The 13625-nt window shown below is 37.0% G+C and overlaps 1 protein-coding gene across 1 annotated transcript; it reads left to right on the top strand.

Moving 5' to 3' along the window:
• The first annotated feature begins 95 nt into the window (after window positions 1–95).
• Window positions 96–5537, top strand: ERH (ERH mRNA splicing and mitosis factor). Its single transcript, XM_026671123.2, has 4 exons — window positions 96–436; window positions 1295–1382; window positions 2419–2539; window positions 5110–5537. Exons 1-4 carry the CDS (start codon window positions 278–280, stop codon window positions 5210–5212), a joined length of 471 nt encoding a protein of 156 aa, XP_026526908.1. The 5' UTR covers window positions 96–277; the 3' UTR covers window positions 5213–5537.
• Window positions 5538–13625: the final 8088 nt, after the last annotated feature.

Below are 13625 nucleotides of genomic sequence, written 5' to 3'. Positions count from 1 at the left end.
AATTTCCGGGAGACTTGGCAGTTGAAAGGAAACGTTATAAAGTCCAGGTTTACTTGTTCTTTCCCTTCCGGCCCAATTTAAGATGGCCGATTTAATAACGCCAGCGTGCTATTATAAAGTCTGGTAGCAGCGACGCCCTTATCAAAGAGGGACGCCAGATGAGAACTTCCGTCTCTTTAAAAAAAAAAAAAGGAGTATCTGTGTGGGGAATCTCGCGGGACAAGCACAGAGGCCTCTCTAGCTTCTGAAACCGGGGAGCGAAAGCAACGGCATCTCTATGATTTCAACCCGAGGTGTGGGAAGGGTGGCGTGTGTCTTTCGTGTGACGCACGAAAGTCTTGGGTGCCCTGCATCCGGCAGCCGCGATGCATTGTGGGAAGAAGCGTCGTGGGGAGTTTGTGCTTCGCGCCCGAGCCAAACGGAACGAGTCGCCATGGTGAGTCGAAGGAGATAAAGCGTGAGCGGCTTTATCAGGCTGAGGCCTGAAAAGGCGGGCTGACATTATTTGCAAAAAAAAATTAAAATAAAATAAAGGGGGAGGGTTTCCACGTGAATAAAACAGCTTCGTTTCGTTACTCCTTTTGCACTGGGCCTGAGGTGGCCATGGCGGCGGTCGGCCAGTTGACTGGGATTCCACCCCCCCTTTCCCCCCCCGCCCGTTTTTCTCTACAATATTTCCAGCATTGGGACAGAAGGACCAACCCGCCCTCGGGAGGGATGTTTGGGGGGGGCTACTCGGAAAGGCGATGCCCCCGTCGCATCCAACTCTGGGCGGACTTTCTTTCTTCCCCCCTCCCCTGGCCTGCCTTGTATTGGCCAAACCCAAAGGAAAAGGCCCGCCTTGAGCGGAGAAGAGAAGTAACGGTCCCTTTCAGGCAGAGGGAATGAATGTATTGGGATGTTTCATCGCCTGTTTTGTTTTTTTTTAATGATTTGAAAGTGAATTGTAGAAAAAACAATCATAAACCAATTCCAATGATAAAACGAATAGGAGTAGTAACAGTTGAATTAATATCGGAAGGGCTTTACGGTTGTTTTTTTTTAATCTTAATTGTTCTGGAAAAATTAGATCGAGAACCATGTCAGAGGCCTGTGGCTGAAAGGGGAGGGTGAATCTTCCGTAGAATGTATGCATCAGAATAAAGCTACATTGGTTTCTGTATGTAAAAAATGTATGTAAAAAATGGTGTGCGCGTGGGCAGGAAGAAAAATATTTGCATTTGACAGATCTAACTTTTAACACTTCTGCAATGTTTGTTGATGCCCTTTTAAGATTGTTGTCTTTCCTTTTCAGTCTCACACAATTCTGCTTGTTCAGCCTACCAAACGACCCGAAGGCAGGACTTATGCAGATTATGAATCTGTAAATGAATGTATGGAAGGTAATTTTTTTTAAACTTTTCATTGAATTTTTAAAGGGCAGTTCATTCTTAAAATGAGCTGATGCATTTGAAGGAAAATAGCTAATAAGTCTCATACTCTTGTACCATGTGCCAATTAAAATAATACAGGCAGCCCTCAACTTACTGCAGTTTGTTTAGTGACTGTTCAAAGTTGCAACAGCACTGAAAAAAGTGACATGACCATTTTTCACAGTTACGATCTTTTCAGCATCCCCACGATCATGAGATCAAAATTCAGATGCTTGGCAACTGGTTCATATTTATGACTGTTACTGTGTCCAAGATCAGGTGATCGATCACCCTTTGCAACCTTCTGACAAGCAAAGTCAATGGCGAAGCCAGGTTCACTTAACTGGGTTACTAACTTATCATCTGCAGTGATTCCCTAACATCTGAGGGAAAAAAGTCATAAAATGGGGCAAAATTCACTTTAAAATGTCTTACTTAACAGAAATTTTGGGCTCAATTGTGGTCATAAATCAAGGACAGAGAGCTGCTTCAAAGTGCTTAGAAACACTGGTTTAGAATCAGATTGGAAGTATTGCACAACTGTAAAGCCTGTACTTTTTATTAGATTAATGAAGCAAATGTCATTGGTGATTCTTGCTGTAGCAGTTTGACCTAAGGATATCTTATGAATCCCAATGCCTCTCAGCTTTGGGCACTATAGTCAGTGATGCAGAATAATGAGGCAATATCTAAATTAGATGATATTTAGTAAGGTCCACCCCTTACTAAATGAATATTGAAAAGTTTGATTCTGTGAATAATTTAATGCAGAAGGTTGAAAGTGAATAAATCTAGTATCTTACTCACTTTTCTTACAATTCTTATACAAAATTGTAAAGGTATTTATATTTATCCACTCAACTAATAAGTGAATTAACATTTATTTGTAGGGTTAGCATATTTCTTCTTGTTGCTTGTATGTTTTTCTTAACATTCAAGTACTCTGACAACTAGGTGGCACAAATGTGTAATGTAACTGCTAAACATCATCCTTTTCTTTTTTTAGGAGTCTGTAAAATGTATGAAGAGCACCTGAAGAGAATGAATCCTAACAGCCCTTCCATTACATATGATATTAGCCAGTTATTTGATTTCATCGATGATTTGGCTGATCTTAGCTGCCTTGTGTATGTATCATATAATTTCAATTCTATAATTTTACTGCCATATATATTCTGGTTTGCACATATGTAATTAGACTTTTAATGTTACTGATCTGTGCTTCTGCCTCTTGAATTAATATGTGAGAGATAATGAGTGTATTACTCTGAATGTAAATATGTTTTTGAAACAAATATAATTTATCTGATACTGCTTTGGTTATCTAGAAAGTATTTATTTGTCAAATTAATATCACCACCGCTCTCACAAAATTTTCATTTACCATTGTAGAACCAATGCTTAGGTACTGTAGTTTATAATTTACTATAAGCCTAAAATTAGCTGACAGTGAAGTAAAAAATCCTGATTTGGATTGCATTCTGTATTAACTGGTTAGAACTATTATCAAAATACCAGAATTCCACTGTAACGTAGTGGGAAGTATTACTTGCTGCTGATGGTTAATGGACAATATTTTTTTGCACTTTTGATTCCTGGTGACTGCCTAGGTTAATCCCTGCAGTTTTCTTGACCAGTTTGTGTGTGTGTGTGTGTGTGTGTGGTGGTGATGGTGGTGTCATTACTTCCTTCCCAGGGCTGAGAGTGAGTGATTGGCCCAAATAGAAGTACATCTATAATGTATAGCTTTGTGCTGTGAGATAAAAAGTACTTTTGATGAGACTCATCTCACCTTATATATGTTTTATAAGTACAATCTAATGGAATGTCAACAGTTCTTTATTGAATATTGAATATACTGAATCTCAGTATAAAGAGAAATTGCAACAAGTATCCGAACAATGGAATTATTTAGGAATATGTTGATAGGTATTTTATATTGTACTAATTCACTGGTACACTTTTATGGGGGAGTTGTTTTTATGTGCTACTTTAAAAATGGCTGATGTAACAGTGCAAAATATTATAAAGGCTTAAAAAGAAAAGATTTCCCAGAATGATGAAAATTGTGTAGTATTATCAGCTGAAGGAAAAAAAATCTCCTGGAGAAGATGTATCATAATTGAGACTTTTACTTGATCATTATATTGAAGTCTTACAGTGTGGATATTTGGACTAGGTACTCTGAGATACTTAGATTTTAGCCAACTTCATATTGAAGGAGGCATTTCTTAGCATATATCTTTTAGTAGAGCTGTACAGCAATCTGGATTCAGAGGAAAAAAATGCTGATTTGGAGGGCAAATGTCACAGCTTTTGAAATCTTAAAATAAGGCTAGTTTATTTAAGGACTTTCTGACAGGTATAAGCAATAACATAAGTGTCCTTGCAATGTACAATCTCCTTTGTGTCAGGTTTCCAAGTTCCAGATTGCTGTACAGTCCTATTCTTTACTTCCTTAAAGTGCAACTAGTCCATTAATTTGAGTGCAGTTGTTCACTGAAAGCCAGTGCATAGACAAAGTATACGTATTCAAGAATGGTATATAATTTATATTTTTTTCGGTCTTACTCTAAATCAATGGAAGTTTCCAAACCAGGTTCAAGATTTGTAACATGCTAGAATAATGTTATTTTCATATTATAATAGCATGCATAATCACAGCGAGGTTATCTCTTGGAGGAGCAACAACTTAACACTGCAAATTTGAGCATCTATATTAAGGTCAAGATCAGGCAGCATAAGGATTTTCCTATTAACAAAGAATCAAGCTTTACTTCCCTTGTTGAGCATCTAACATCAGTACTTCCATTTTACCTGTAGTGAAATGGGTTTTTTAGTCCTAGACCTCTCCATTATTATTGTTTCAAGACTTCTATTGTCTTACTGGATTCTCTTGTGAAGAAGAAGTAAAGTTGGGTGTCATCAACATATTGGTGATACTTTATTATGAACTTCTAAGCAACATCACCCATTTAATTAGAAGATTATGGAAACCATGGAGTAATCTATTGGAGTATACTAATTGCTACCTCCAGTGCTGTGATAGTAGATCTTTCAAAATGCATTCCCTTGTAAAGACAACAACTGTTAAATAGTACTTTAAGTTCCTTAAATGATAGCTAATATTATTCTGATTTTTCTTTTCTTTTTTGTCATTGAGTGTTTAGATTTTAGAAGCCACCAGAGGGCATGCATGTCATATTGCCGATTGCCCAGAATTGTACTTTACAGATTGGGCAAATAAATATATAAAGACTTGTATACAACTTTTAAGTAAACAAATATATATTCCTCTGTAGCCATAACAGTCTAAATGATACATCTAATACTACACATTTTATGACATGCTATACTATATTGATAGCATATGTCTACAATAAAATTCAAAGAGCTTAAACTTTTTTTAAAAAAAAGTAAAAGTGTTGATTTAAAAATAAAAACAAACATTAAAAATTGTTACCTAAAATATGTAATATTTTATTATATATTGAAATAGAATTAATATAGTGTATGCTTAATTTCTGCGTAAACATAATTACAGAATTGCATTCAAAAAAATAATGGTTACTTCAGAAACACAGAATACGAGATTCCAAAATGTTGAGAATTACTGGTTTTAAGAAAATGTTTTGCAGAAATGTATGATGAAAAGCAATATGAAAAATATTAACTGATCTATTTTTTTCCCTACCAGCTATCGTTGTGATACTCAGACATACCAGCCGTACAATAAAGATTGGATAAAGGAGAAGATTTATGTTCTTCTCCGCAGACAAGCTCAGCAAGCATGCAAATAATGGGGCACTGAGGGAGGGTGTGGACATCAGGTGTGTACAGCATTCTGTAGTGAAAGTCTTGTATTGTAGTCCACTGTTCATTTTTATAAACCTATGACTAGGACTGAGTCAGTTGTTCAATTCCAGAAGAAAATGTCTTTTACATTTGATTTTTAATTTTTCACTTTTCTTAGTTTATTTTGTTCAGACTCCTCAAGATTATTCACATCTCCTTTGCCACCGTTGCTATATGTACTCCTCAGAGAACGGGAGATCAATAGTATTACTTGGAGGCAGTGAAAAATCATAGTGAAAAATAAAATAAATGCTCTTTAGTTAAACATAATGAGTGGTGGTTTTATAAGCTGGGTATATAATATGTAGACAATTTATTTAAAAAAAAAAAACCTTTTAATGCATTTTCCAGTTCATACTGAGATTCTGAGTTCACACATTAAACCAGATTGGGTGTAACTATAATTTGTGAATAACTTTACACAACATATTACAGTGTAAACCAGGAATGGGCAATCTGTCACTTTTCAGCATTCTGCACTGCCAAATTTTAGTGATAAAATTGTCACATTTGGGATCTCCCTCCCCCATTTTTAATAATTAGAATTAAAATGGATGAAGCTTTTGGATTCCATTTCTGCTGTTGCCCTTCCTCTCCTCTAAACCAATCCAAAATTCATACTTTTGGAGTTGATTGTACCTAAGCTTGGCAGTTTACTAGGATTTAAAGATGGCAATAACATATTTATGGGAATTGTAATGCTTCTGTTTTACCTGGGCTACCAATTATTGTTTATTAAATTTATATGCTGCTCATCTCCTGGTTCATGGTGACTAAGTGGCTTACAGTGTAATAAAACAGAAAAACAAACATTAAAATTACAAAAGATTTTAAAAGATGTAGATCATTTTAATTCTTTGCTGCCATGTAGTAGCTATCTGAAGATTTGCAGTCCAGATCTGCTGTCGTAGATTAAATTTCCCCACAACAGTTAGGGGAATAAAGGTGGTTTTAGGGGCAAGAATGGAAGGGGAAAAAATTTCGATCTTAAAATATGAAGAAAAGCCAGAATGTTTTGGTTTTGCTCTTTTCAGTGGATGGGTTCCAGCAGCCTCTCTCTGCCTTTTAGACATTGCCCATTCTAAAAGAATCAAATGTTTATTCATTGAGATAAGCAAAAATAAGAAAAACTACGTATTTACTGTTGGGTACAACATACAAATTCAGCTTTGGGTTGCCACATCATGACATTTCATGCAAAATAAAAATACAAACAGTCTCTTTGGAATTTAGTGCTATGAACTAAGCCTGGGTTCTCACTGGTTGCTGTATTAACACTTAAAATAGTTCATTAGGAAAAATAAGTTGTATTCTATAAAACACTGCAGTTGAAATTCTTGTTATCCCCATGCTGACTTTGCTCAGAAGCAGGTCCTTTCTCCCTATGCAATACAGTTCCAACCATCGTTTGAAAACTAGTAAGCAAAGGAAGTATATCAAAACATTTTATTCTATACAAAAGAAGCAAGCTAGAATAAAAAATTCTGCTTTATTTATTTATTTATTGAATTTATATTGCTGCCTATTTGCCCATGGCTACTCGAGGTGGCTTACAGAATATAAAACTACATTTAAAACAATAAAAAATAAAAAGAATCAAATCAATCAATAAGATACAATATAACAAAATCACCCCCCAACTCCCACCCGCCCGCCCTGACAACAGTAGATCACATGATCCATTTAATGGGCTCCATCCGTTAAGGTCTGCTGGCAGAACCAGGTCTTCAGCCGCTTCAGGAAGAGTATTAGAGTGGGGGCCATTCTAATGTCCACGGGGAAGGCCCTTTTGGGCCCCACCAGGTGTACCTCCCTTGGGGATGGGACCCACAACATTCCCTGCCTCCCCACTCTGATGGGTCGGGTAGATGTGACCGGCAAGACATGGTCCCTCAGATAACCCGGTCCCAAGCCATGAAGGGCTTTAAAGGTGCCAACCAGCACCTTGAATTTCACCCAGAAGCAAATTGGCAACCAATTTTTGAGTGATATATGTCAAATTATTGTTACTATAAGTGATAAGAGGTTTTTTATTACACTTAGCATGACAGAATGTAAAGTATTGTGAATGGGGTTCAGAGTTGCTTATCCATTAATACAGAGGATCTAGGTCAGCAGATATTACTGCTTGTGGATAACAGTGTAATTGTTTATGATGATACTGTTTGGCTGGTTCTCTCTGTCTCCTCACTGTTGCCTCTATGTGCAGCTAGTTCACCTCGCTGCGTTGCATCTTGGGTAGCGCATGAGCATGAACTAAACAAACTAGCTATCTTAGGCAGCCAAACTACTATGTAATAACATAGACTCCCTGGCTCTCAATATACAAATGCCACACATTAAATAATAAACACTTACCTCTCACATGCCAGAGGATCTTCCAAATTTTCAGGACAGATTTGCAGGGGTCAGAGTGGGAATTAATCCTTAGAAACCATGTTTTGTTGAGTAGAGTCTATCACAGACCATCTGTATTTAATTCAGTATATTTAAACATTGGAGGATATAACACTTCAAGCAAAATGGTCTTGCCACTTTACTTGACATTTTTAACTGATTGGATTGGATTTTTATATTGGTTTTTAATTTAGATGTAACTCCAACAACTTAAGCAAAAGCCAATTATATTGGGATGTTCTGTTTTCTCTGATACATAGCGTGGCTGCATATCGTTACCACTTCATTATCACAAAATCTAATTCTCATTAAGCTATTCCGGCTGGCTTCCATCTGCTTTCACATCATTGCATTTCTCTGAATTTGAGGTTAGATAGGTGACTCGGCTGCGTTTCAAGAATATTCCTGGTGTGTACACATTTCCTTTCAGTATTCAAGGATAGAAAAGAATAACTCAGTTGTTTGACTGGATTGCCATGGTAAAAATGTTGGGTAGCAGCATCTATTAAGGAAATTGAAGAAGTACAATTTTATGAGAAAAACCCCTATTTTGCACATATGCATGTTTATAGGCGTTATTCTGAGAGATAACTTATAATCCAATGAATTCTGCAACTGGTACAAGAGATAAAAAAATCTATTCCTATGCAGTTATTGTTTCTTTAACTGGTGGGCAGAGCCAGGATGTCTTTTCTGTTTAATTTCTTTACTGGGACATCTTGAGTAACTAAAATAGGAATGGATAGGAAGGCCAGAGTACAATGGTTGCACTAAGGAGCATTGTGCCTCACAAGGTTAGGATGCTGGGCTGAAGACTGACAGGCTCATGTTCAAGACCTGGTTGCTGCTGCAGGACGAAGTGAGCTTCCATCATATCCTCCAGCTTCTGCCGAATCAGCAGTTCAAAAACAGATGTGTAGATAAATGGATACCAATTCAGTGGGCAACTTAACGGACATGAAAAGAGCCTCCAACTGGGCATCCCCTGAGCAAGAGTGATGTTTTCTTTCAACCCAGTGGTGGTATTCTACTGGTTCACTTGGTTCTGCTGAGCCCGTATTCCATGTTCACCTTTATCCTCTGCTTTTGAAGCGCAGCTGCTTTGCGTGGCACAGCAGAGTTGTGCGTGGCAACTGCTGAAGCGACAGAGAGAGTGCAGGATTGCAGGAGGTGAGTTGGAACACCCTTTGCGCCTGTGCAAACACCTCTGTGCCTGCACAAAGCGCGCATTTGGCATGCACATGCGTGCAAATTGTGTGCATGTGCGCAAAGCACACCCATCAAGCCATGCCCATCAAACCGGTGGTAAAAAATCTTGGAATCCCACCACTGTTCAACCCAGAAGCGCATCAACACACTCAACAAAACTAGTAGCAATGGTTGCGCTCCGGACTTGCTGTTCTGCAAGCAAAATACATGGAATTCAAGACTAAATGGATGGAACATTTGAAACTCTTGAAATGATTTATCAAAAGCGCACGTGGAGAATTTTTCTTTTTCAAAAGGACCAGAGGTCACCCAATGAACTTAATTTGAAGGAGAATTCAAATAAAAGTATTTTTCACATGTTGCGTAATTTATCTGCAGAATTCATTCTCACAAAAAACGGAAGGATTACTAACTTGAGTGGCTTTAAAAGGGGACCTATGAAGATATGAAGGACAGGTTATATATGAAGGTCTAATTTTGAAAATTGCCTCTGGGCTCAGGTCAATGTATTTCCAAATTCTAGGCTCAGAGTAACAACTATGGGAGAGGGATATAGCATCTCTTGTTCATGATGACCCCAGTGGCCTCCGATTAGCCACTGGAAAAATAAGATTTAAATGGCCCTTTGTGTAATCTAGTTGGGCTACTTTTATATTCTAAACTCTGTGTTGGAAGAAAGAGGTGAACTATTTTTGCAGAGAGCTGTCTACTTGGAATTTTCATCAATTGAAATCATCCACCATTCCCTATCACAAGTGAAATTCTACTGTGTACAAAGCTTGATTCAGTCCAGTGTGCCTGAGTAGGGCATTGGTTATTATGTCTATAGCATTTATATTATAAGTAAATAAAAATACATTCAACAGCTGTAAAAATAATCTGAAGGTTACAGTTCAAAAGTTAAATATCTGAGAAGCTGCGATAATTCATGTAAGCCTATGCTTCGACTTGCATAGAATGTTTATTCAGTTTTCATTTGTATTCTGTATATGGAGTGCATTGTGAATACCAAACATAATAATGAACAAGAGCTCAACTTTATCAGAAATGTTTCTATGATTGCCTGTCTGCAACAAAAAGAAGATACTTGATACTCAATTGATGTGATGACCCGGGAAGCAGCACACATGTAATAAATTCCCAAACGTAAATAAATTTCCTTTAATGCCTCCAACTTGGCTCATTGTTCAATTGTTCGCAATTGGACATTAAACTCTTTCCAAAATAGTCTCCAAAAGAAAGAAATACAGTCCAAACTCAAAGAACAGATAATGGAGAAATAAAAAACCAAAACAAACCGCACTGAAGGAATTTCCATGACAGATCAGGATAATTAATTACAAACTTCAAGAAGATAAGGCACAGTCCGTTGGAAGAACGCCAACCAAGATAAACCTCAGCCAGAAATAGCAACTCTGTGTTTTAAAAGCCCCTCCTTTATACTATTCCCCACAGCTGCAGCCAATGAGGGGATCATGGCCGCTTCCTCTCCTGTAAGCCATGTTGTTCCCTTCTCTGTTCCTCCCTGTGAGCCCTAGGATGAAGAAGGGATGGGCCTGGGTCTTCCTCTGACTTCCCAGCCAGCCTCTGCCCTTCCCCAGCCTCCTCCACAACCTCTCCCAGCCTCCTCCACAACCTCTAGAGTGGACACACTTCCACTCCCTGTCGGCTGTTCCTCCTCTCCCTCGGAGTCAGTCTCCACCAGGGGCATGACAATTGAAGTAAACTTTACTTAAAAGAAAAGGATCAATTCCTAGAGGTTCTGTGCTGGATGATGTGGGAAATTTATTTTCCTGTGGAGTCCTGAGTGCTCAGTGAGCTTGGTTGTCTGATCGCAGATGTTTCATTACCCAACTAAGTAGCATCATCAGTGTTAGTGAGTGTGGAGCTTGTTTCGTGTTTATATACAGTATCTTGCTCTGCTGTTGTTTATTTTATTAATTATTTTATTTGTCCAATTTATACAGGTAATCCTTGATACACGATCACAATTAAGCCCCAAATTTTTGTTGCTAAGCAACACATTTATTATTCCCCCCATTTTATGACCTTTCCTGTCACGGTTATTAAGTGAACCACTGTGATTATTAAATTAGCATCACGGTTGTTAAGGGAATCTGCTTTGCTTGTCAGTAGGTCACACGGTGATCACATGACCCTGTGACACTGCAACCGTCATAAATATAAGTCACTTGTCAAGCATCCAAATCTTGATCACGTGACCTTGGGAATGCTGCAGTGGTAATAAGCATGATAAATGGTCATAAGTTAGGTTTTTTTTTTCAGTTCTGTTGTAACTTCAAATGGCCACTAAATGAATTGTTGTAAGTCAAGGACCACCATTAATGTATACCTACCGATCTCAAGGTGGTTGATAGGAATATGGTTTCCTCCTAGGCAGTCCCTTGATTATTGTTTTCTGAGTCTTTATCTGTTGTTAATTCCTTCTTATTTGAATGTTGATTGCTGAAAAAAATGTGTTATGATCTTTTTTGTTTCCTTCTTAGCTTTTTTATTGCCTCTTGAATAGTGTGTAAATGTAGTTTATTTTTTTATGTGTCCAGTGATTTCTGATTTGTTTGAATGCCAAGCTTTCTTGGTGTTTTGGATTGAGCACTGGTTAACTAGCACTGATAATGTTACCTAATTGGGTAATGAAACATCTGCAAGCAAACAAACCAACCCTCAGAGAGCACCAAGTTCAACCCTGAGCTGCACACGTTCTCTTCTATTGGAATTTATTTTTCTGCTGTGCATCGTACCAAGTTAATACTATTGCATGTTGTATCTCTTCCTCTCACTCTATGCTATTCTCCACTCAATAGTTCTGCATCACAGACTCCATCTCATTAAGACGTTAAGGGTTGCTGAATATTATTTTTTTTCAGCTTTAAGAGCAGTTTGTATAAAACCAGTGCTTTTGGAATTCAGAATAAATAGTGCGGTAGAGAAGGTTTTAAGCAATGCATAAACATACTTCAAACCAAAAATGCTCATATGAAAAATGGATGTGTATTTACTAGGACTATGCGAAGCTACTTGGAGAAATTGAAATACAATTTCTAGGTGCAGCATTTATTATCAGCCTAATCATTACTTTTCTGCCCCTGTACGCAGTGCAATCATAGAATCTGTGTAAGCAAATATACAGGTTAAAAGACTTCATGTAAAACTGAAATGAAAAAAAAAATCTGTTTCCTGATTGAAGCCCACATCACAGTTAAGAATGCAGATTCACATCTATCACATCTCAGCGCTGTAGGTTTGCTTTTACTCTGAATTAGATTAAAAAATAGAAAAAAGATTTTCCTGTTCTTAACATTTTTGTAACAATTTGGGAACAACTTCTATATTCAAAGAGAGGAAATGAAGAATCAGTATAGTCAAGGTGTTGGACTGACAGTGAGAAACCCAAGTTCTAGTCCAGTTCTAGTCCCAAGCTTGGCAACTTTAAGACTTGTGGACTTCAACTCCCAGAATTCTCCAGCCAGTTGGCTGGAGAATTCTGGGAGTTGAAGCCCACAAGTCTTAAAGTTGCCAAGTTTGGGGACCTCTGATCTAGTCCATCCTCAGCTATAGTGACTCAGAGAGACTTTGAGCCAATCATTGTCAGCTCAGGATATATCATGGGGCATTATGCATATATCCCTAATTTCATGAATGACAGGTGAACCTAATAACCAAAGATCTATTTTAATGTACACCTTTCTGGCAGGATATCTCATTGTGGACTGAAAAGTTCCATCTTCACTGAGGTTCCCCTTTAGAAAACTCAATTTCTCTCTTTAGTTCCCACTGAAACAAACTCTTTACCTATTTTTTTAAATAAAGCAAGTATTCTTTTTTCTAATATACATTTCTTACAAATTACATCTCGTTTCACTTTTGTTCAAATAGTGAATTTTTTTCTTTTTTTGAACAGCATTTCATTTATATTACACATAAGGCATTTAAAATCCATATTTATGCCAAAAATTGTAGAAAAAATCAATACCTGCAGCTCCTAACATGATACCTCCTTCCTCAGATTCTTCTTTGTTGCATAATTCCTTTTGTCACTTACATTTATATTTTTCCATTTCTTTAAATTTTTCTAGGAAGCCTCTTGCTTTTGGAACTAAGTTAAATTGGAACCTCTGCTGTTTAAAAGTGAAAATCACATCTTCCAATTTATTCCAATGAGCTTATCAGTTAAAAAAAAAAAAAAGCTCTCATTTATGCAGTATTCTAATTGCAATTTCTTTAGGTATAATTGCATCTAGATTATTAATTTCATCTAATATTAAAATGTTGCTGCAAAACCTAATCTCTGATCTTCGTGATAAAGTATACAGACTATCCCTTAGCACATTTCTTTGTTTTGCAAGCTGTATGTTGCTCCTCTACAATTTGTCTATCTCTGCATCTACATCATCTTATCTCATTCCAGAAATTTTGTTAAAGGTTGAACAATCTTCTCTGTAGTGTCTACTTCAGAATTCTGAATCTCAAACAAGTTCTTTTCTACCACAGTTCCAATAATGCCAGATTGTATATTTTCCATCTCTTTTATTATTCCTTTTTCTTTCTAAGATTTCCACTTTGTTTTAGTTCTTTAGTCAATTAACCTACAGACTTTTCAATTCTTAACCTCTTGTTTTATTTTTTTCAGCTTTACAAATCTTCCGTTTATCCTTCAAATGAAGTCCATCTTTTTTTGAGATTCAAATAATTCTTCAAATTCTTCAGATATTTTTTGTAATATTTCTATTG

Source organism: Notechis scutatus, chromosome 1 (genome assembly GCF_049901735.1).
Source record: "Notechis scutatus isolate UNSWTSFEM ecotype Mainland chromosome 1, rNotScu1.2, whole genome shotgun sequence".
Taxonomy (NCBI): Eukaryota; Metazoa; Chordata; class Lepidosauria; order Squamata; family Elapidae; genus Notechis; species Notechis scutatus.
This window is presented reverse-complemented; position numbering and strand designations above follow the sequence as displayed.